At 40.7% G+C, this 25,842-nt stretch overlaps 1 protein-coding gene across 2 annotated transcripts in view; it reads right to left on the reverse strand.

Moving 5' to 3' along the window:
* Nucleotides 1-25,842, reverse strand: part of DPP10 (dipeptidyl peptidase like 10) — a 416,863-nt gene that overhangs the window by 287,194 nt on the left and 103,827 nt on the right. For both annotated transcript variants that reach the window (XM_045032139.1, XM_045032140.1), the window contains exon 3: nucleotides 20,091-20,186. In XM_045032139.1, coding sequence (XP_044888074.1) covers nucleotides 20,091-20,186 — 96 coding nt within the window. The remainder of the gene's footprint in view (nucleotides 1-20,090; nucleotides 20,187-25,842) is intronic.

A 25,842-nucleotide genomic window follows, 5' to 3' on the forward strand; every position in this document is an offset into this window, starting at 1 on the left:
ATCTCCTTCTAGGTTTTTTTCTTTTTAAAAAAAAATCAAAATACCATGTGGTACCAAGTAAAATGCTTTACAGAAGTTTAAGTACATTACATCAACACTATTATGTTTAGAGAGACAATGTGGGTGAGCTAATACCTTATATTGGACCAACTTCCATTAATGAAAGAGACAAGCTTTTGAGCTCCAGAAGAGCTCTGCTATTACCTTACCCACCTTATCTCTCTTATACCATGAGAAACAACATGACTACAACAACACTGCAACCAAATATTACTTTGTCAAGCAAACTTATAATTTCTTATCAAAGATCAATCTCAAGTTAGTTTGACATGATCTATTTTTCATAGACCCATGTTGATTGGCATTAATTATATTACTTTCCTTTAATAATTTTTTTAATCAAGTCCCATTTCAGATGCGCCATTACCTTGCTCGAGATCACTGTCAGACTAATAAGCCTATAACTACCCAGGCCATCCCATTTTCACTTTTTTTAAATATTGGTGAATCAGCTTTTTTACAGTCTTCTGGAACTCCCTCAGTATTCCAAGACTTATTGCAGATCAACATTATTGGTCCAGAAAACTTCTCCGCCAATTCTTTTAAAACTCTTGGATGCAGGTTATGCAAACCTGCTAATTTAAAATGTCTCACTTTAGTAGCTGCTGTTTAACATCCTCCTGAGATACTAGTGGAATGGAAAGAGTGTCATCATCATATGATATGACTAATATATCACCTTTTTTTCATCCCCCGAATATAGAACAGAAATATTTATATTTCTGCCTGTTCTGTACTATTACAGATAATTCTACTATTTCCATTGAGTAATGGACCAATACAATTGTTAGGATTGTTTTTGTTTTTCATATATTTAAACTCCTTTTCTTAACTCTGTTGGACATAGATCTCTCCTGGTCATTTTGCTTCCTTTATCAAATTTCTACAATTCCTAGTTTCCCATTTATATTCATTACCATTGTGTTCCCCTTTCTTCCATTGGTTATATTTATATATATTTTATTTTTATAATTGCCTTCACTTCCCATCCAAACCAGGTCAATTTTGTAACCAGTATTTCCTTCTTTCTTGCTTGTGGGACTGTAGCTTTTTGGGCATTTGCTAAAGTATTTTTAAACAATTCCAAATCATCATTCATAAATTTCTGTTTAAATTCTTCACCACCAGATGATTTGGCTCATAATTGTTTTCATCTTTGTGAAGTTGGTCCTTTTAAACCTTCAAGTAAATCTATTGGACTTAATTCTTTTCACACATTACAAATGTTATCAAGTCATAATCACCTGAACCTAAGCTAAAATAATTTTTTTTTTAGATCTAATACAGAATTGACTTATGTTGGATTCAATTCTTTTTGTGTTAGGAAATTGTCATTTATAATATTTAGACATTCTGAGGATGTTTTAGCACTGGAAGCATGAAACCTCAAGCATATGTCATCAAACTGAAGTCCCCCATGATCATGTATGTTTGTCTGTTACTACAATTACAGAGATGCGCTCGATAAGCAGCTGGTCATCCTGTTCCCTGTGTGATTTGGTGGTCTGTAGCAGAAACCAACGAATACACTGGCCTGGTCTACACTACGCGTTTAAACCAAATTTAGCGTTAAATTTAACCGGGTGTGGACGGGTGCAGGGTTAAATTTAACCGGGTGTGGACGGGTGCAGGGTTAAACCGATTTAACCCTGCACCCGTCCACACAATGAGGCCCCTTATATCGAAATAAAGGGCTCTTTAAACCGATTTCGGTACTCCTCCCCAACGAGAGGAGTAGCTCTGAAATCGGTATTGCCATGTCGGATTTGGGTTAGTGTGGCTGCTAATTGACGGTATTGGCCTCCGGGCAGTATCCCACAGTGCACCATTGTGACCTCTCTGGAAAGCAATCTGAACTCGGATGCACTGGTCAGGTAGACAGGAAAAGCCCCGCGAACTTTTGAATTTCATTTCCTGTTTGCCCAGCGTGGAGCTCTGATCAGCACAAGTGGCGATGCAGTCCCAAATCCAAAAAAAGCTCCAGCATGGACCGTACGGGAGATATTGGATCTGATCGCTGTATGGGGAGACAAATCTGTTCTATCAGAGCTCTGTTACAGAAGACGAAATGACAAAGCATTTGAAAAAAATCTCCAGGCTATGATAGACAGAGGCCACAGCAGGGATTCAGCACAGTGCTGCGTGAGAAGTGTAACAGAAAGCCAAAGAATCAAATGGACGCTCATGGAGGGAGGGAGGGGGTACTGAGGACTCCAGCTATCCCACAGTCCCCGAAAGTATTTGCATTCTTGGCTGAGTTCCAAATGCCTGAAGGGTCAAAAACATTTTCCCGGGTGTTTCAGGGTGTATGTCATCAATTTAAACCCTTCCCCCCCCCCCCGAAAGGGAAAAAAAATCGTTTCTCGCCTTTTTTCAATGTCACCCTATGTCTACTGCATGCTGCTGGTAGACGGGGTGCTGCAGCGCTGAACACCAGCATCCCCTTCCCGGTGGCAGACGGTACAATATGACTGCTATCCATCGTCATCATCAGCCCGTGAATGCTCCGGGCTGGCCTCGGTGAGGTCGGCCGGGGGCGCCTGGGTAAAAATAGGAATGACTCCCGGTCATTCCCGGCAGATGGTACAAAAGAATTGGTAACTGTCCTCATCATAGCAACTGGAGGCTGAGCTCCATCAGCCCCCCCCCTTTCATGTCTAAAGAGAAGATTCTGTACTACCTGGACTATCATAGCAGCTGGAGGCTGCCTCCCCCTCATTTTATCTCACTAAAAGTCACTTTCTTATTCCTTCATTCTTTATTACTTCATCACACAAATGGGGGGACACTGCCACGGTAGCCCAGGAGGGTTTGGGGAGGAGGGAAGCAACGGGTGGGGTTGTTGCAGGGGCACCACCTAGAATGGCATGCAGCTCATCATTTCTGCGGGATCTCTGGGGCTCTGACACGGAGCGGCTGTGCTCTCTGGTTCTCTAGTACACTTGCCCCATATTCTAGGCAGGACTGGCTATTTTTAGACGAAACATAAAGAAAGGAATGACCCAGGGAGTCATTCCCAGCGAGGCCAGCCAGGAGCACCCATGACAGCAGCAGATGGTACAAAATGATTGATAACCGTCATCACCAATTTACAATGGCAGACGGTGCAATAGGGATGGTAATCGTCTCTGCTACCTTGCAAAGGCAAATGAATGCTGCTGTGTAGCACTGCAGTACCGCCTCTGTCAGCAGTATCCAGTACACATACGGTGACAGTGACAAAAGGCAAAACAGGCTCCATGGTTGCCATGCTATGGCGTCTGCCAGGGCAATCCAGGTGAAAAAGGGCGCGAAATGATTGTCTGCCGTTGCTTTCACGGAGGAAGGATTGAGTGACGACATTTACCCAGAATCACCCGTGACACTGTTTTTGCCCCATCATGCATTGGGATCTCAACCCAGAATTCCAATGGCCGGGGGAGACTGCGGGAACTATGGGATAGCTATGGGATAGCTACCCACAGTGCAACACTCCGGAAATCGACGCTAGCCTCGGTACATGTACGCACACCGCCGAATTAATGTGCTTAGTGTGGCCGCGTGCACTCAATTTTATACAATCTGTTTTAAAAAAACAGTTTCTGTAAAATCGGAATAATCCCGTAGTGTAGACATACCCACTGTCTTGCGCTTTATCTGTTGGGACACTGATCCATAAGCATTCACAATCATTTTCTGAGTTGTCAGTAATCTGGAAACAGCTAATCTCATTTTTGACATAAAGTGTCATTCCTCTTCCCTTTTTGCCCACTTGATCCATCCCAAATAGGCTATAACCATTGATCTTTAACATTCCAATCACATGAATCATCCCACCAGGTTTCAGTAATATCAACTAGATTGAATTTATGCTCATAAAATGAGCAATTCTAATTCCTTTTGTTAGTTACCTGGCCCCTGGCATTGGTATATAGCTAAAGAATTTCTTCTCTTCATGCCTTTTGGTTTCTTGATTAATTTTGCTCTCATGATCTTGATTTTATACTAAATTAATGCTCATTTCTTCCCTCTTTTTACCTTATACATGCCCTACAGGAAAAGAGATCAAGCTTCCTGCTGTGTGTTGACTCTCAGATCCCATACACAAGGTTCTTGACTATCAGGTTGTCTTTCCAGCAGATTTTATAACCAAACACACAATATTTATTTCTAATTTACAATTTATAAATCATCATCAGCGTGGGCAAATTTTTGACTTCAAAACAACAGCAATGAAATTTTGGCTTGACTTAGCAACCTATGTTCCCAATGCTGGAAGGGCGTCGTGACCTGTATTTGCAGAGTAGGCTATTACAGAACACACATTTTAAAATTTTCCCTTTAAAATATAAGCCAAATAAGATTTTTGCCTTAGCTCATCAACACACACAGTTTCAACGTATTTATAAAAAAAAAAAAAGAAGATTCATTTTTCCTGTTGTGGGTCACCAAAAAAACAGAAAATAATAAAAAATAAAGGATTAAGGTCAAGTGCACTCAGCATAGAAGGCCAATGCTTCAATTCAGGCCAAAACCCAATTTTTCTTCCCAGTTCCATGTTTTATTTTAACAAAGTGCCCTGATTTTAATTATCTCACTAGAGAGGATATTACAGTCTCAATAATGGATGGAAATCAATCTATATTTATTTATTTGGCACAGACACGTTGTTATAATGACTATTAGTTGGCAAATATTTCCCACAAATTGCACGAAAACTTTGTCAAATAGGAAAACCACACATATCCGTTGGCTTTTGTTCATTTCAATTACACTGCCTTGTACAGTCTGTATATGGGCCACATTCAACTTTTGCAATAGTAAATTAAAAATGCAATTAAAGTCAGACATTCAGAAAATGTAATCAACTACATTTATATCAGTTCCTTTTTTAGTTCTTGTTACAGTGCATGCATTCCCAACTTTCTGCTGAATTGTGGTTTTCAGCCACAGCCCTAAGTAAGGGGGAATGGCCAAGCTGCACCATCCCTGAAAGAACTCCGAGGAGCATTGTGTCTTAAGGTCCAGCCCACTGTGCACTAGCCAGGAATCTGACCACGCAAGGAGTAGAAAACACATTATGCCTCTCAAAGGGGGTAGCAGCAAACACACTTCTGCTCTTCACACAGACAGGATACCAGCACAGAATTTCACACACCTAAGGAAACCAACACCTTACAGAGAAACCTAAATAGATTGGATATGGGTGGATGAATGGCAAATGGTATTCAGGCACTTTAGCAGAAAAAACAACAAAACAAGAATACACATTTAATAGATTAGAACAAAAAATGAAGAAAAAACTAGCAGGATTCATAAAACGATTGGACATTTACAGAAATCACAAGTGATACCAAGAATTTACAGTGATAACAAGAACACCCAGAGTTACAATCACAAGGACTAAGAAAAAAGCCATTCGTTTGGGGTTAGGAAGAAACTTTCCATGTCAGGGAAGGGAAGTGAGGGAAGCCCAAAAGGGCTGCTGTGTGCAGCAGCATCCACAGTTGAGCACTCTACCTGACGGTCTGTGGGGCAGACTAATAGCTGATGACGAGAGATAAGCACTCAGATCACCCACTAAAATGCATAGGCAGTGCCAAGCAATACAGTAGGGGAACCCTAGTTCCTTCCACTGGCTGCACACACAGTAATGGGAAGAAAGAGTCAACATGGGAAGAGGCAGACAGGACACTCAGGAAGATATCCCTGTTGTGGAATATTCCCCCCAAAGGGGAATGGTGGGGAATAGAAATCAAAGGTGGGAGACAGACCGGCACTGGCTCTGGGGTGGAAAACAAATGAGGCACTGCACTATATATACACACATGTGCAAGGAAACGCACGCATACCCACACACTTAGGGTATGTGGGTAAGTCTACACTTGAATTTTAAGTTGTGGTTTAACATGCTTTAATTAGCAGCAGGTGGTAACTAACACTACTCCAAATTCTCCTGGAAACCAGACACCAATGTCTGTTGCTAATCATATTAACATGACTCGGAACAAATGTGTGAACCGGAACAAACATTTGTGTAGGGACTGTAGTAGAATAAAGAATCTTGTTAGTTAACACATTTAACACAAGTAATAATTCAAGTATGGACAAGTTTGATGCACAGACATACCCACTTTTATTATAGATATTTGGGACTTGGTAGTACTGGGAGGGTGGGTTCAGGAGGAGGAGAATGGTGCTTATCTATGGAGCCAGCTCTTTGTCCTCTGAAGCTTTTGTGTGAAAATTACTCCACTATCCAGATCTCCCAACCGGATACAGATTTGCCCATAAATTAAATAGTACTTTCCCAAGGAGTATGGATAACAGTAATAATGCAGCGTATCCAGCTAAACAGTTTATATTAAAGGCTGTTTTCTGAGCCAAAAATTTAATTCTACAAAAATGAAAGTCCCCATTTTTCAGGGATATTGCTATGGTAACCAGAAAACTAGCCTTAGTATGTTCACTGCGCTCAAGAGAGCCTTGCGTCAACCAATACAGAGAAGTGAGATTTATTGAGGTGTCTAGTCCACTCTCCTATAGGTTCATGTTTAGAGTGACTGTACTTAACCCTTGGATGTTATACTGATGTACACAAAGATGTTTTTGGAGAGCGTAAACCATTTTACTATCCTTGTCATCCTATTTTAGATACAATGCATCATATGATTGATACTTACAAAATATTCCCCCAGGCAGCAGTGTAAGTGTATTGATCAATTTGTTAATTCTTAATGCTTCGGGTTGTAGAATAAATTTAAAATCAATAAGAACATTAATTTAAAAAAGGACTGGGATGGAAAAATACTTGAGAACTTATCGTATTTTGACTGTACTACTGAAATGTAGTTTGATCTTCTACGAGGTGGATAGGATGACTTTATTTTTCTTAATTTATTTTCCATTCTATGAGCCTTGCCCCATTCCTCATTAACTGTTGGATCAACCCCTGTATAAGTGAATGCAAATGGAAATAAATTGCTGTGGTAGACAGGGATTCATCAGAAAGTAAATGTTAAAGTAGCCCGTGCAAGAACTGTTCAAGAGGGAAATGGGTTAAAGAAGAAAGCCAGAGAGAAGATTAGTAACCAGAAGCAGAAATGATAAAGGGAAGAAGGGAGGCATGTATAGTGTAAAAGAAGAGTCAACATCCTTTGTGTGATCTATTTCTTCCTTTATACATCAAAGGTCACCCCTATTGCAATCTTTTGTTTGTGAAGAAAGAGTATCAGGAAAGACACAGCTTTTTCAAAATATGTGCTCTAAGAAGCCATTTGCAAAATACAATGGTGAGACAAGTTAATGGCCCTGAATACATAGCACTATTTAATGCTTGTTAATGATCATTAATACTGGCATGACTATCGATGTAGCAGTGGGGCTTAACATAGCTGGTCTCAGCAGAAATTACCAAAGATCCACGTTTAAGCATGCAAGTCATGTGGCTTCTTATAGCCAGGCAGTTTTATGGAAGGAGAAAAACTGTTGTGCATGCAGCAAAACCTAAAGAGTTGGGATCAACTCCGCTAGCCAGTGCACTATCTTCTGCTCCAGGGACCCACATCATTCTCAGAACTGCGGCATCCTCTTTATGACACAGCCCTCTGGCTGCGTTGCACTCCGTGCTCCCCCTTCCAGGGGAATGTACCACAGTCCAATGGTCCAGCCACTTCCTTCAGTGCAGCCCACTGTCTGGCCACTTCCTCAGTGGCGAGGGGTAGGGGGACTGGGCCCGCCCACTACTCCAGGTCTCAGCCCAGTGGCCTTGTAGTTGGCCATCACTTACTGCATCCCCTCAGACTCCTCAGCAGATTTCCCGGGGAAACTTCCCTGCAGCCCCAGCACCCTCTTTGCCCTTGCCTCAGGGCCTCAACCTGCAGATCCCTGCAGCCCACCAGGATCTGCCTTTAGTTCTCCAGGTCTCCACCTGCAACACTGCTCTGTCCAGGGTGCTTGCTGCCTTCAGCCTGCAAGGCAGCCAGTTCTCCTCCCTTCTCAAGCTCCAGGGAAGGGCTCTCCGTAACTCCTGGCCAGGACACTATTTTAGATACATCTAAATTTTAGATGACTCAGCTCCTATTTGTGCACAATGGCCACACTCTAAACTAGCCACTTTAACTTCCATTTCATTCAGGCAAGCCGAAGACATTGCCCTCTTAACAGCATATGTTAAAAATTACATGTGCAAAGCATACAAATGTACTTTGTGCCAAGTGTATGCCCAATTGTCCAGTTAGCAATTCCAGCTCAGATCCACCTTTTTTGGAAACTTAGAAGTATTTGTTCTTTTCAGTGTTCAGCAGGACAGTGATTTCTTGCATGCTGACCTGTCTCCACTGGAAAGCAGCCCTACACGTGTAATGCTGACAGACCCCAGCTGTCAGTGGGCAGGATCAAACGGGAGACCTCCGGAGCTTAGTGCAGGAACCTCTACAGCATGAGCTAAAAGCCAACTGCCTGTTAGCTAAGACTGTAGAGCAGACTCATTCTCTCTCTCTCTCTCTCTCTCTCTCTCTCTAAGTGGTCTCGGTGTAACTAGATGGGACAGAACACCACACCCAGAAGATGTGTGGGTTACATATGCTCATGGTGAAACAGATAAAACTTATATCTGCCTCAAATGTACTGGAAGAATCTTTGCTGCAAAAACTGCCAAATGGCTCAGCCATTGCTCCAGTTTCCCAGGATTTACAGGATTATGAGAAAATGTAGTGTGGGTCACTCACAGTGTGGAATCTCTGAGCGTGCCATGCTTTTCATACTGATTTCATTTTAGTGCTCATAATTCTGAGGCAAACATAAGAATGATCATACAGCTCTTTGTGCACAATGCCTAACTCATCTTTTATGAGGAGTTTCCCGGTGAAAAAAAAGCCTGCCCTGCATCACCTGCAGAGAAAAATCACTGCATGTTTGATCATCTCTCTAAATAGCAAAGCTATCAATGCAATGCTACTGGAGGGTGATGGGTTCATTTAGGGTATGTCGACACTACAGCTGGAAGCGTGTTTTCCATCATGAGTAGACAGACATGCTAGTTCTGCTTGTGCGTAGGTTAGCATGGGCAGCGGCTCAGGCTAGCCAGCTCACTACATACCCAAGAAGGCCAGGCAGACTTGGACTCAGGCAACTAGTCCAAGCTGCCACCTGTGTAACCCCAGTCTACACTGCTTTCTGTAGCATGCTCGCTGAGCTGGCACGGCACATGTCTATCTATGTGTAATGGCTGCGGTGTAATAGCTGAATGGGAAGCCAATATATCATCTTCTGTTGAAGACGCTATATAGGTATCAAGAAGCACTGATGAAGCAGTCTCAGTTAAAGCATTCCTTTGCATGCTGATTAAACAGACACAAATCTATGAAAAAAAGCAGTGAATAATTTGTTCATCTGTGCTGGAACAGAATTTTAGTCACAAACAAAAGGGATCTTGGTATAAAACACAATAAGGATTCCATGAGTACAACCTAAATACAGTTTAAAGACAGTGGGTCACATTCATCCTGAGATAACTCCATTCATTTCAATGGTGTTTCACGAAGGAAGAATAGGACCTATTCTTGTCTCTCATGGGATAAGACCTAGAAAACCACAGGAAAGTCCTTATGCCAGAAATTGTTAGCACAGGTTAGCAGGAAAAGGAGAGCTTTTCTCCAGTGGAGCAAACAGAGGAAAGATCAAAAAAGAAGACTTAAAAATATATGATCAATACAGGAGTTTGAGGTCAAAGAGTGAGTTGGGCAAAATTAGGCACCTGCTCCCTTGATTTCACCCAAGCACAGGGAAAACATTTCTGACCTAGGAGGATGGAATGAGCTAATAACGATCATCATCTCTGCACAAAGGAATTATACAACATAGCAAAAGGAAGGTCTGGAAAGTCTTTGCCTTGGAAATATTTATGTGTAAAATAGTTTGTTTTGGAAATGATTTCCAAACAGGCTCTGCCTGCCAATACTTGCGGCATACAAGGGATTTTATACTGGGCAAGCAGAGTAATAAACCTTATTCTAAAAATAAAGCTTTAGTACAAAAAAGGCTTATGGGGATTCCAGAAACCTTTTATCAAATTTGTGCATTTTAATTCTGCTCAGTTAGAGGAGGAAGAGAGCAGCCAACCAGGCTGGGGGGGACAGATCTATCTATCACCAAGGAATCTAAGCACTGATATCCTATCTAAATCCTGCCCTCTCCCCTGCAGATGTGTTAGGGGCCAGACTGAGATGAACAGTTGCGGTTCTAGTGTGCCAGGGAGCTAAGCAGGATTCAGAAGGCCCACACAAGCATTCCTCATCCTTTCCATGGAGTACAGATGTGTGGAGATTGCATGTGCACAGCTGGGTTAGGGTGGAGGGGCAAAAGATTACCAGGGAAATGCACCCCCAAATCCCTCCCCCCAAGACGAGGCACAGTAGCTGCCAGACATGCACTATGGCTATTCTGTGGTATGGGAGGGGAGTGGGAAAGGGAAAGATTTCTTCCCTACCCTAACCCAAATTCAGCAAACCATTTCAGCAGTTTCAGTTTGAGCACATGCCTTTTTCCTTCCCTGATCAGCAAAGCACTTATGCACATACTTAAAAGATTTTCTGAATCAGAGCCTTAGTCTCCACACAAGATGCCAGGCCACAGCCTGCATACCCCAGCTGCCTAAGATTAGCATTCTGATCAAAGTGCCTTTTCCTACACATTTTGTTCTGAAATAAGAAAAACAACAATTATAATGGCACTATTCTCAGTATAATCTGGAGAATGACACTGAGGTGCCAGTGCTTCCTGTTGCATATAGGAAGGGAATGTGAAAAGTCAGTTTTGTTACTCAGACTGCACAAATGTGAGCTAACTCTCATTTTTGCAGAAAGAAGGAAAGCAAAGCCATGAAACGGAGTCATCAGAAGGCATGGCCCCACTCCACTATAAGAGGGACAAGCATTATAGTAATATGGAAAGATCAGTGGTTGCTCTTATCACTGATGAGACTAGTTTACATATATAGGGTAACAGTTACTGCCATCATCTAGTATTTGTATAATGGTCGCACATAGGCTGTCTATTCATGGATGCCATTGCACTAATTACTCCACAGACACAAAACAGAAACATAGCCCCAAAGAACTTACAATCACAGTATAAGTCAGGAGACAACATGGTAGATGCAGACAGACGCAGGAGATCTGTCAATATAACAATTTATTTAGCAATATGTAACGTTCGTAAAGCTCCCTTTTATTGCTTTAATGGCCTACCCTATTTTAGCTTTAATTAATTCATACAATTCAAACGATAGTGCATCACTGTATTGTAAGTTCATTTACTTAAACAAAAGTTAACCAGGCTATTTCTTTGCCATTTCAATTCAATATCTCCTTCGGTGGCGATGTGCTGCCAGATTTAAGTACTTTGTATCAGTCACTGGAAACATTTTAAATGTTTACTTTTTATTAAAAAACTGAAAATCAATAATGCTAAGGGAAGACGCACTTTAATTTAGCATCTTCAAAGCTATGCCAGACAACTTGTGTTCTTCTTGGAACCACATGCTCTTTCAAATAACATTGACTGTTCTGATGGCCAAGTTCGCTATCACCACGGCTTTAAATACAGCATAGGACATAGGATTTACAATTAAAAATACCTGTTTAATAAAGTATTATGAAATTGTTTTTAGAATAAATCTATCTTTCACATTACTAAAACAATGAATATTTTGTTCTGTTCTGAACTATTGCACGTGAATTCTAGGGGGAAATCATGGTGTATTTCATCAAGTATTTTACAGTATCTGTACAGTGAGCTATGAGCACATTACTCCCTCCCAGGAATTCTATTGATGTATCTTGAATATTTACTAACCAACATGTATGGAACAGGACAGAAGCAGAAGAATATACATAGGTGTTTAGTTATTGCTATTGTTATTGCATCATGACTAAAAAGCAACTGTGTTGTGTAGGCTGACAGTGGATAGGTTTTAATTGCCTTGTTGCAAATTTCTGCCAAACCAGTTCATAAACCTCAGCTGAAAAGAAAGAAATCCAAGTCATGTTTTCTCAGTCCTAATGTTAAAGTAAACTGAAAAGCTTTTTAAATAAATGCAAACACCTGTGTAAAAGATAAAAGATACAATACATTTAAAATACAACACGTTAGTTTCTATTTGTTCTCCTCATCTGCTAAGACAGTAGTTCAGAGTTTTGTTTGGCAGAGCTAATCATCTCATGGCAAGCAGGACAGAGAGCAGCATTCCTCATGCTGCTTTAGACATCTGCACTGTTTTTAATTCTTTCACTGGAAACACAGGATCCTCATACTAAGCAAAAGAGGAAATAAACTAAAATTAATTTGTTAAACACAAATCAATAGTTTTTCAAAAGTCTATTTACATATTCTGCTGTTGATTTAAGGCTAGATCTTGTAAATGAGGTCTATAAGTACCAACAAAAGGAGGTAATTTCTGATAGTAGAGGGCTCTTTGATTTAGCAAGCAAAGGCAAAGCATTGTTAAATGGCTGGAAGTTGAACCAAGATCTGTTCAGACTAGAAATTAGGTGGATATTTTAAAGTGAGTGGAATTAACCATTAGAACAACTTACCTAGAGAATACCTCAACTAAAGTTATGGCCTTGATGCAGGAATCGCTTGGCTTGTGTTATGCAGGAGGTCAAATTAGATGATCATGATGGTTCCTTCTGGCCTTAAAATATATTCAGTGGAAAAAGATTGCCTGTGGGAGGTCTGCTGGTAACGTGGATTCGGCGGCATCCTTGCAGGAGGTCCGCCGTTCCTATGGTTTTGGCAGCAATTTGGTGGCGGGTACGCCGAAGGCGCAGGACCGGCAGACCTCCCGCAGGCATGCCGCCGAAAGCCGCCTGACTGCCGTACTTGGGGCAGCAAAATACATAGAGCCGCCCCTGGCTCAATATCCGGTGTAGCTGTACTGAATGATGGAAGCAGTAGTTAGCTCTGCATGGTTGAGGTGTGCTTGTGAGATCCGTGGATTACTTTGTGTGTGACAGAGCTGTGATACGAGATCTATGTTTTGCACCCTCTGATGTGTGTGATGAAAGGGAAGAGGTGAATGAGTACCTTCAGGATACAGTATGCATCATTTCTCCAATTGTGGGGGTTATGTCAGTAGCAGGACAAAGGGCTTTTATTACAAAGGATATTATCAGCAGGTTGAAGAAGAGAGAATTCTAATGCTTTAAATGATGGTTAAGTGAAAGTGAGATGGAACTCTGTCTGTGAGTAAGTGTAAGGGCGTTGTAAAAGACTGAAGTGGTTCTTAAAATGTACACATGTACTATTCTTTTAGGGAAGATTGCAGATCAGATTTGGATACAAATTTTGTATCCACGCAGGGCTCTCAAAACTATTACAGCTGCTGGACACAAATCTCTGATTTGGTCCAAATCTTCTCTTATACATTGTATGAGGTGTGTGTCAGGAAAAAGACCCAGATCATTTCTGCCCAAGTGAATCACCACAGTGTCCAGTAGATCACAACCTCTTAAGTTACAGTTAGATGAGAGACAGTGGCAAAACATGATGCCAAAGTAGGCCACCTATCTCCACCCAAATCAGCTTGTTGTCACCAATCCCGTGCCATGGTGTACTCCTTGCTGACCTGCAAAACTTCTGTAACTTCGTTATCCAGGAATCACCCAGAATCCACATCCTGGCACTCCTGGCAGTGCACACATTTCTTTTCCCTCAGTGGACAAGGTACCTCGGCAGTCAGTTCCAAGCCTCCATGCTACATGTCTTTGGAAACACCACATTAATATGCCCTGAGATCAGGAAGTGCCCACACACTATCTCACCCACCCCCGGCTACTAAAATACAGGTTTTCTCAAACAACCAATCTAAATCTTTCCTACCACCTGTCTTCATTCCCCAGCAAAATCCCGCTCCCTGATCCTCTATGCCTCCCCACACCCCACAGAGACAAAATCCTCTGCCGTGGGCTCCTTCTCGACCAGCTGCTCACCATTCCGCTGTGTTCACCATAAACCTCCCCACAAAATAAAAACACTTTATATTATAATAGTGACAACATGTAGAAAGCAACATGAGTTATTCATTTTTTATTATACAGATGCACAAAGGTTTGGACTAGAAGTGTCCATGGAGAGGTTTCCACCAGGGGCAATGGCATCTGCACATTTCCTCAAACTACCCAGGCAAAAAGTGACTGCACAGAAATCCTCTCTTGGTTTATTATTTACTGGTGCATGCACACTGTAATCCATCCAGACTGCACATCCATACAAGCAAAAAAGTGAACATGTTCTTAAATACCGTTTACAATTTGGGTCCCTGAAAAGTCAGTAGGTGCCATGCTCTACATTGGATAAAAATTGACAAGTATCTGAGACCATTTTGATTGATATCACAGCAACAGTTTGATCCGTAGCTCTGCGGCACAAAAAATCCAACCAAACAAAAAACGCAAATTAGAATTTTTTTGAAAAACAGGTATTTTGTTTAGGACTCATAACTCTGGAAGCCCTGGCTTAAAAGACCCCAAATTTGGTTCACCAATACTACTCTGAATTCCCACAAGCAGAGGTGAAAGTAAGCCAGTACGCCCCCGTACGGTGTACCAGCAAGAGCCGGTGTGCCAGACTGGGGCAGATCGGCTTCCCCTGGTGGCAACTTAAAGAGCCTGGGGCTCCCAGCATCGGCTGGAGCCCCGGGCCCTTTAAATTGCTGCCAGAGCCCTGGGGAAGCGGCAGCAGGGCTCGGGTGGCAATTTAAAGGGTCCGTGGCACCTGCCACAGCTATCGCCCTGGGCCCTTTAAATCGTCCCCGGAGCCCTAGGGTAGTGGCGGCGGGACTACGGTGGCTATCCTCCCCGGCCCTTTAAATCGTCCCTGGAGGCTGCCGGAGCCCTGGGGTAGCAGTGGCGGGGTTTGGGCAGTGATTTAAAGGGCAAGGGGCTCGGCCGCTGCTACCACCCTGGGCCCTTTAAAGCTCCGCCAGAGGCAGGGGCCTCTGCAGCTGGTAGCTCCGGGGGTGATTTAAAGGGCCCAGGGCTCCCAGTTGCTGCTACCACAGCTCCAGTCCCGGGCCCTTTAAATCCTGATTTAAAGTGTCCAGGGATTTAAAGGCCCCACCTCTTCCAATAGAGGCCACGTCTCTTCCAGTTGAGGCCCACCCCCTCCTAAGGACTCTGGAGTACCAGTAAGTCCTTTAAGTTACTTTCACCCCTGCCCACAAGGCATAGCACATTTCAAGAAAAGCCATGCAAGTATATGGATTTTAGACCATTTAGGGTATGTATAATGGGCTCTACAAACCCATACTGAGCAGAGGCGGAAGCGGGAGGGGAAACACTCCTGCCTACAGGCAAGCAGACACATCCCCAGGCAGCTGCCAGAACTGCCAGTCATGGAGGCAAGCACCCACAGCTGGAACAAGTAGGGGGAAACAAGGTCTTCTATAAATGGCGAGAGCTCAGAGAAGGAAGGGGAGGCAGAAAGGCCCAAGACAGCGAAGGGGCAACACCCCTGCCTGCAGCTGCCTCCAGGATCAAAGCCAAAGAGACTGAAGCAGACTGCTAGGCCTTATTAGAGGCCAGGGGCTAAGAACTGTCCTGACTAGGGACTAACTAAAGAAAGCCAGCTGGGACAGCAGAGACCGCTCAAAAGACCACATCAAGGACTAGTGACAGTATGTCTACACTTAAAGTGCTACAGCGGCAGAGCTGCACCATTACAGTGCTTCAGTGTAGACAGTACCTATGCGAACAGGAGGGTTTCTCCCATTGGCACAGGTAATCCACTTCCCTCCCAGACAGCAGCTAGGTCAGCAGGGGTTAATTCAGCATAGGGTAGTGGATCTTTCACACTCCTGACAGATGTAGCTATGCCAACATAAGTTCCCAGTGTAGACCAGCCCCTGGAAGTGTCATCCTTTAAACAGGAAGGACAGAGGAAGGATGAAGGGAAAGGCTCTTCTACACAACCATCTGCAACATAGGAGGCTCTGAAAGGTGTGAAGTGGCCCATTCATCTCAATGGGATGTCCTCAGCCAAAGGAAAACACCCCATGGAGATTAGTATAACCTTAAACAAATGGTGTGAGACATATTAACCACTCCATTCATCTCTGAGCAGTTCTACACTAGAAAATTAGGTCAACCCAGTTACATTGCTCAGCAATGTGAAAAATCCACAGCCCTGAGTGATGTAGTTAAGAATTGTTCTGCTATTGCCTTTCAGGGAGGTGGATTACCTCTACTGATAGGAGAACCTCTCCCCTTGGCATAGGTAGCGTCTACACTGAAACACTATAACAGAGCAGCTGCAGCACTGCCGCGGTAGCATTTTAAGTGCAGACAAGCCCAAAGTGTGCAGCTGCAGCACTGCCGCGGTAGCATTTTAAGTGCAGACAAGCCCAAAGTGTATGTTCCCATTTCACTCCTGAGGGGGATAAGAAGTGGGGGGTCCAATCCCTGTAGATGGACAAAGGCCTTCCAGATCCTGGCACACACACCGGAGGCAGTGAGCGTGGCTAAGACACTCCAGAGGAACAAGGCCCCACATCCCAGCTCCTGTGCTGCAGAGAAACCATTCGGATTTTAGAGTACTTCAGAAAGAGTTGAGCTTTAAAGCATACAAAATGGTGGGAACGGAAATCCTCTAGCTATTTTTAGTATTGGCACATGTGCACCATAAAAAAGTACATTTTCTTAAATACCGTAGTCAATTTGGTTCCCCCAAAGATTTAGTGGATGCCATGCACTACTTTGGGTAAAACTCAACAGACTGAGATGATTTTGACCTGCATCACATCAATACTTTGATCTCAAGTTCTGCACAAAAATCCCACCTAGAAAATTTTTGAAAGATGGACATTTTTCTCCAGGGCGTAAATCTCCATGACCCCTAGCTCAAATGACACCAAATCTGGGACCCTATCCCTATCCTAGACCTTTCTGAGGCATACCAGATTTGAAAGGAATTGTGCATGCTGATTTTAGAAGACTTAGAAATGTCAACCATTAAACAGAAGTTGTGATGTAATCTTAACTACCATACCATTATAATGATGTTATGAAAAATGGATCCAGGCACATGATCTAGCCCTTAAATTATTCAACATGATAGTGTGTACAATCGTTTTTCCTCAGTAGGACCTCAGGACCTCTTCCTCCACACCCCTCACCTCTAACACAGACTTATCCCACCCACCTTGCTCTTCAATATCTAGGAGATGACAAAAGCCTCACTGCAACAATACACTGATGACATCCAGCTGTATATCTCATTTACCATGTACATCCAACCATCATTTGGTTGTTAAAATGCAAAGAGGAGAACAGCACTTGGATTAAAAATCGGTGTTTAAAAAAAAAAACAGAAGGAGGAAAAGGAGTGGCTAATTAGGTCTCTCTCTTGTTTTGAATATGAACTATATTAATTTTAGTTATTATAACAAAATATAGAAAAATAAGAGCTTATCTGAAGAATTATTGGTGCTTCTGATATATGCTAACAACAAATAATCAATTAAACCTAGAAACTATCCCCACATTTCTTAGACAACAGCCCCTAGGAACCTACTCAATAAGTAAACAAATCCAACCCCCCTTCTTTCATGTGATCAAACTCAGACTCTTCTTCTTCATGAAAGAGACTGCAGATATTAATTTAGGGATGTTAGAAAAACCTTGAAAAACCTTTTTTTTTTTTTGGCTGAGGAATCACTGTGTTACTGTACAAATTTCTGGGATTTAAAAAAACTTTCTTAAAAAGTGCCTAACACTATTTACAGTAGACGGAAAAGTTTATAAAATTACAAGATATCATTAGAGAAAAGATGATTAGCCATGATACCTGCATTTTGTGATAATACTAAAGACTACCTTTCATTAAGTGTGCTTCTTTAAGATGGATCCCACCGTCAAAGCAGTAGTTCTACCCAAAGAAGCCTGCATGCTAAGCAAACATTTATCATTTTCATCTTTCCTTCAGCAAAACCCCACTGCAGTCTAGGGCAGATATTCTTGAGTATGGAAAACAGGATTGACCCCAAAATTACAATACACAAGCATGCATTGTATATAAACATATTTAATAGAACTCAAAACCAATCATGCTACTTTATTAAGTTATGTTATCCTTTGTTTTAGGGAAAAAAATTAATATTTCATATATCAGAGCTACATTGTACACATTTATTAAGACTTAGTAAGACAATTAGGCAAGTAAAATTAAATATCTGTTTAGTAGTAAGGGAATAGTACTAACAATTAAACTTGCACCAAAGTTCACTCCCAAAAAATAACTATCTACCTTAAGTAATCATTTTAAAGGCCAGTGCTGTTACCAATGCAATTTTTTTTTAAGAGGAGGACAAAGTCCACATGCAAAATCAACTGTGTATTTACATACACGTGCAATTACTTGTGCAAGCAGAAGTAGAGAATATTCTGTCTCCGTTAAGCCACTAATTTTTGCTAGTGTCTTGAGCAGTTTTTGAAGATAGGCTTCACTGTTTCTGTTATGTTATTTGTGACTGCTGCAGTATTTGTATCCTTGAGTATTCTCTATATCTCTGGTTCAATGCAATATAATTTTCACTCTAAAATATTTTTATTAATTAGCTGCACTCGTGTGCAGGCTGCTCACACCATGTGTTTGCCGTGAATGAGAGAGTTATTCAGTTTCATGCACAGGAGAAGGGCTTAATCAATATTCTATAGAAAAGATTCATTTCATCATAGAGTAAGGTAATTGGAATTGCGACAAACATGGCAAAGCAGGGTGGAGGGTGAGACAAAGAAAGGCTCCTTCTTCTGTCTTGCGCAACTATTCAGGGAATAGATGCACTGGGGTTCCCATGAACACAGTTGCTCCAGGATAGTGCTATTGTGTAGGCCAACCTTCCCATAAATGGAAGGGCAAGGGAAATGCAAGACTAGGACCAAGGGTTGGTTCCTCAAAGATGGAGAGTGACTGCATGCATCACTTCATGAAAGAGCCCACCCTCCCCATCTACTCCCTTGCCTGAAGCAAAACACAACTAGGAATTTCCACTTTGGAGATGCAACTCCACTTCCATCTCCAGAGAAGGTTGTTGAGGTTAATTCTATAGTGCCCTTTTACTGGGCAATCAGTGTTTCTAATTCTTACTGATTCCCTCATGGAAACCAGCTTTGGTATCTTTAAATATCTATCTTTTCAATGTGAAGGATAAACCATTCTGATTACACTTAACTTATAAACTCTGCAAACACATAACAAGACTTCCTATTTTCATAACTCTTCTTCAGATACTTTATTTTGCACAAAGCCTATTGTTATTCCTCTGATTATAACACCTTGAATGCTACACAATTATGATGACACATAAATAAATGTTATTTGAAAATTTCTTGCTAACAGAAAGAATGTAAAACATTGAATCTGATCAAGAAAAAAAATCATAATAAAGATTTCAATGAGATGACAAAGGCTTTTTTCAGGTGATACAAGTCTTAACACTATATTATTTCTAGAACATTATGCACAATTCTAAAGCATCTAAACAAACAGAACCTGAAATACAATGCACAGGCATCAGAGAATAACTAGAGCTGTACAAATATGTTGAAGTTCAAACTGAAATGTGTTTCCATATGTTATGTGTCAGAACCATTTGCACACCCTGAAGTTCAGATCTGAATAATCCTGTTCTTTCAATGGCCTGATTTTGTTGTGAATCCACAGACAAGGTTCAATTTCAAAAGAGTTCCTGCATATTCATAAAGGTTCTCACAAGTGATGTGGAACTGCTGGTACAATTAAAAAACACCATGCAATATGACCGAGGTTATCTGGATCAAATTCCATATGTACAATTAACACAATATCTAGGTTACCAGATATTTATATAGAGTATATATTAAAAATCAGTATCACAGTGCAAACACAACAAAACTTCTAATGAAGCAGTGGTTGTTTATGACTTTTTCATGGCTTCACTAATGACAGTGTTTCGATTAATCATAAAAATGCTTCTATATGTATTCAAACTGCTTGCTAATATATACACATACCATTAATCCATTTGGCTTCTGGATTATGAACTATGAACTCTTTTTTGAAGAGATCTTCTAAAGACAATCTGGTTTCTGATGAATTTGTAAGCTCATCTAAAAAGAAAAACAAAGAAGCACTAGGTTACACATTTTAAAAAAAACCTGATATATTACATGTAATTATTGTAAAATTGTTGGGATTTTAGAGGCAAATCCTACAGCTCAAAAACAAGACAGACTCCTAGTGAATTCTATAATAATAATACCTACTTCTTATTTACATAGCCCTTTTTATCAGAACATCGCTCATCACTTTACAAAGGAGATAAATATCATTATTTCCATATTCCCCAGGGAAAACTGAGGCACAGGGGGGTGAAGTAACTTGCCCAAGGTCACTCAGCAGGCCAATGGCAGAGCTGGAAATAGAATCTAGGTCTCGAGTCCCAGTCCAGTGCTCTAGCCACCAGGACACACTGCCACCCCAATTCAATGAGTATTTCCTATATGCATAGCGAAGGATTAGGGGTATAGTGATTACATGTTCTTTCATACAGACTAATAAAAAATGATTTTTTCAGACTGGAAAAATACTGATTTACAGAAAATGAGCAATTTAGAACAAATCTTACCTCCCATACATCCTAAGGGGTGAGGGAAAAGAAACCCAATATCCTACCTTAATACAAGTTGCTATGGCCATGAGCCAGTTTCAAATAGAGATCATGTCTCTCAGTCCCATTAACCATAATATGTCACAGGAATAAGAGAATGATATTAACCTTTTCCACTATTATTTCTGTTTAAGAGTAACCACAAGATTCATATGTAAAAATAATCTGAATAGTCAAATAGACTCCTCCACCCGACCCCTGCACTGTCAGATCTTGGTAGATATGAGCGATGGAATGCTGGGTTACAGAACTACATGTGGTACATTTTCTAGGAATACTGTGACCTCCATTAGTAAGTCCACATTTGCCAAGAGATTCCACGCAGTTACTTCACATGCTAAAGCAAAAAGGGAGAGTGTGGCATCTCAGATGTTACTAAATGTTAGTGAATGCTGACATATATTTTTTTTAAATGTCGACCCCTGTAACCACTTCCTTACTTCCAGAAAGGAAACACCAGTAAATTCTCATTTTCTTGTGCTGAAACATCATTTATGGAAATACCTGGTACTTCCAGAAATCTCATTTAAAAAAAAAGGTAATTAGGCAAATGGACCCATTAATACATGAGATTAAAAGGTATTGCTAACTGAAAGTCATTATTGCTTGTCAGGACACAAATCTCCAATTATATTTATCTTACATGTCCTAGATGACTCGTTGCTTTAGATAAACTTAGAAGCATAACATATGAAAGAACTCATTGCTACCAGAATATCAAGTATATATTACATATGCACAGTAACATTATTAGCCAAACTACCAGTAGAGTATAGCAATTCTCCTCTATGGCACTGGGTTTTGTCTTCCTACATAAACTGACTCCCCTCTGTCTGAAAGTCCCTTTTCTGTTGGGTTCAAATTTTGGCTTTGCATATTTCTGCTGATAAATATTTTCAGTGACTTAGGACAGAAAGTCTAGAATTACAACAGTCAAGTGGCAGACCCTTCCTTCTCCCTTTGGTTCACCAATATATTCCCTGACTCCAACACAGAAAAAAAGAAATCTGCTTTGCAGCAGAAACATCCCATAATTCACTCAGGGTGCAATCCTGGTCCCGTTGAAGACAATAGGAGCTTTTCCATTACCATTACTCTTGAAGAGTACAGGCGGGTTCTAAGTCCATTGAAATCAACCACTCCCCCACAGCCCCAAAAATAAAGATCTGTGCTTCTCTTAAATTTTGTCAATACCACTTGCTTCAGCCACTTCTCTCAGTAGTATCCACGGCCTACTTGCTGTCTTCAGGAAATGACACCCGCCCCCAGCTCCCTCTTAAACTTATCCTTAACCAAATTCAGAGTGAAACCTCTCATTATGCCATCCTTTTGTAATCTATACAGGTCTCAGTCAGTAGGAACCCTTAAAATACTTACTCTAATCAACTCTCCTCTCACTCTTCCTTTTTTCAAGGCTAACCATGTTCCACTCTTAAAACCTTTTCTGACAAAACAGACCTCCTAATCCCCAAATAAGACTTGTTGACTTCTTGTGTACCTTCCCAAGAATAACCTTTTTTAAAATTCAGAGCCCAGTATTGGACACAGTATTCCAAGTGTAGTCTTACAAGGGCTTTACAGAGTAGAACTATTATCTCTCTTGATTTATATCTAATCCCCGTTTATACACCATGGAACCTTATTAGCCTTTCTTGCTGCTGATCCCACACACTGAGTCTCTACCTTCAAACTCCTGCATACTATTACCATAGCCTCTCCCCACCTCAGCTTCCATTAATACATTATTTAAGGTATTTTTTGCTAACATTTCTCCCTTCAGAAGCACTTATTACCTTGAACTTATTACCATCAAATTCCACAGTGCTTAATTCCTTTCGCAGTTTAGCAGCATTCTCCTCAGTGCCTGCGACCCTGTGTTTCTGTGATCACCTGCAAATTTGGACACCATGCATCTCATTCTCATTTCTGAATCATTTAGATAAAAATTAAATAGAACTGGCGCTGTGAAAACTCACTTGCAGCCTTCAAAAAGGGTTAGCTTCCATTTATTATGACCCTATGTAACCTGCTAGTTTGCCAACTTTCAATCCAGATCACCAATTTTATTATGACACCAGATCTTTTTTTGCATAACTCACTAGTTTCCTCTGAGAAACTTAATTAAATGCCTTATTAAAATCATTAAAAATACACCGGACAGTATATGGAAAGGATGCCCAAAAAGATAGCTGCACTCACTTTTCTCAGCATTCTGACAATTCATATACTTGCCAAGTAATTTTTGTTATAAATTGAATTTTATAACTTTAAATTGAATTTAGCATTTCTAAGCATTGTTTTTAACCATCTAGTTTAGAAAAATAGACGTCTTCCAACAACTATACTGCGTAATGTTTGAAGAGTAAAACTCTCCTAATGCTAAGATGGTATTTAAATAAAACCAAATTTATGATCTTTTAGTCTAGGTGTCCACTCTGTCAACATCTCAAATTATGTAATTTTTTTAGCCCCCAACAGACTCAGAAATACTCTTTTAAATTCCCAAAATGCTCAGTTAATTCATGGAAAGACAAGCTGCTCATCATGTAAGCTATCAGAAGGCTGCAATTCATATTTTTAGTCTAAATATGAATTTGTATGCATACCATATAGTATATTTTCTGTCTGTTGTTAAAGATTCTCTTTTCCCCCTTAATGTTTATTATTACATTGCAGAATAGTCTACCATCTCTCTTCCATTTCCATTTTCAATTGTATTGAGTTATTCATTGAAGGGCTAACATTTTCCAGGTCCCCAACTAACTTGATAGATTTTTGTATTTCCAGTTTAATACATATTCAACTAGAAACATAAAAAACTATACATATATTATGTAGCTTATATATATTTTGTAGATTACTGGAGTCAGAGTTGAATTCAAGTATTAAAAGATAAAAAGTGTTATATTTTTATACTGTGCAGTAAACTGACAGCTGAACTGCTTAACAATTGATGCACATTAGTACAGACAGCTAACCTTCATTTTTTAGTACATTAAAGACTGCAAAGCAGAAATCAAGTAGAGTAGATTTGCACTAATAGATAAGAAAATGCTTTTGCAAATTAGCAAGTAAATGAACAGACAATAACAAAGAAAGAATAGCACCTCACAAAATTTACTTTGTACAGTTATTTTACAAAACTAGTTTAGCTGTAATTATTTAATTTAATACTTCACATTTTAGATGAATAATTATTCTGTTCTACTTTGAGAAAACAAATTATGTCTTGGTAATACGAGACCTAAGTATATCATCTTGCTTTTAAATATTGACTGAGAAGTGGAGAGAGACCATTGGTTTATTGTGCATAACTTCCTGGGTGTATGGATGTGTAAAATGGGAATTAGTGAAGTTCTATTGTAATTGTTGTGAATGAAAGAGGGCAAACAGATTGATTAAAGATAGGTAGTGATCAAAAGTGGTTCCTAATTTACATGTCACTGATGGCCTATAGGAAATGAATTAATGGCCTAGATCTAGTTGTTAGTGTGCAGATGTCCACATCAGAAAAAACACCTTTGCCACCACTTCTGATAGTTGAAGAAATGAAGTTAAAGAATGCACAATGAGGGAGAGATGGGGTGGGGGGGCTGACTTTATTTAAACAATAATAGAACATAAACCTGAGCTTAAAAGTTCTCCACAAAACTGGCTGATCCTAGTGTTTCCCTCTGCTCAGCCCCCAGTTTCCTCTGCCTCAAGAGACACTCCAAATCCAATTATAACTAGCTGGAGTGGAGTTCACCAGTCAGTATGACCCAGTGGTAAACACTCTACTTCTCTATACACTGTTTAAGTACCTGGCATCAATATGACATCAATATGACTTAGGGTTTACTCCTCCCTAAGAATGTCAGTAGTTCTGCCTCCAGGCCGCTGTATTGTTTGAAATAAGTTGGCAGACTCCAAGATCTTATGTGGCATAAGAGCCCTGCATTGCCACATAAGATCTTGGAGTCTGCCAACTTATTTCAAACAATACAGCGGCCTGGAGGCAGAACTACTGACATTCTTAGGGAGGAGTAAACCCTTCAGAGTGTTGGAGGTAGAATGGTAGTACAATGGGGAAGCCTCCAGGGCCCTCATTGTACCTGTTTGTCACACAGAAGCTTTCAGTGTCCAATAAATCCAGTCTAGCATTGGGGGAGGAAAGACAACCAGAATCCTCCGATGAGACCAATGACATGCAACATATTGCAAAACTTAAGGAATATGATGAGATAATTATGTGAAGAACTGATCTCAGAAATTTTACTTGAGGGTGATTTTTTTTTAAGTGACAGGGCCAAAGAGAATTTCAAATGTTTGAGGTGAAATAAAACAACATAAAGGTAACAGAAATCTGTACAATGTTGACTGAAAAACAGCTCTCCAATTGTGCACTATACTTTACTTCATGTGTTTAAACAAACAGTGTAAAGGGGAAAAAATAAGATTATATTGTTTACAAGTTTGGTCCCAAGATAATTTCCTTTTCTCTTCCTCTATTTTCAGGTCTCTTTCCCAAAGGTAACTGACAACTCTCAGGATGAAAAGCACTGACTTCATATCTGATTTGTGCAGAGGCAGGTCAGACTGGTTCCCTGGAGCCCCAGCTCTCCCACACTCAATTTCTTCTCCACCTCCAGGAAGCGTAACCTTGTGGTCCGGTACTTCCAGGTAGTGCATAGCCCCATGGCCGCTTTGCGCAACCCCGTGAACATGCTAATCAGCTGCAGGAGCAGAGAGACAGTGTGACTCTTAACCTTAAGATCTTGCACTCAACTACAAGGTAGACAGTCAGTTTCAGCTTGTGTTTGTGAATCCTGATTCTAAACTACACAGAAAAGGTCAGTGGGAGACATCATACCCCAGTATGATGGAATAGGGCCTGACTTCCATTCCCAGCTCTGTCACTGACCAGCTGTGTGACCTTGGGGGAGTCATATCAACTCTGTGTCTCCATTTTCCCATCTGTAAACTGGGCATAATAATGTTTTTATAAAGCACTTTGATATATATGGATGAAAAGCACTATATACAAGCAAAATATTATCATCACTACATGGAACAACTTACATTCCTCAGTATTAGCTTAAGAAAAATAACCTAAA

The sequence above is a fragment of the Mauremys mutica genome, chromosome 10 (genome assembly GCF_020497125.1).
Source record: "Mauremys mutica isolate MM-2020 ecotype Southern chromosome 10, ASM2049712v1, whole genome shotgun sequence".
Lineage (NCBI taxonomy): Eukaryota > Metazoa > Chordata > Testudines > Geoemydidae > Mauremys > Mauremys mutica.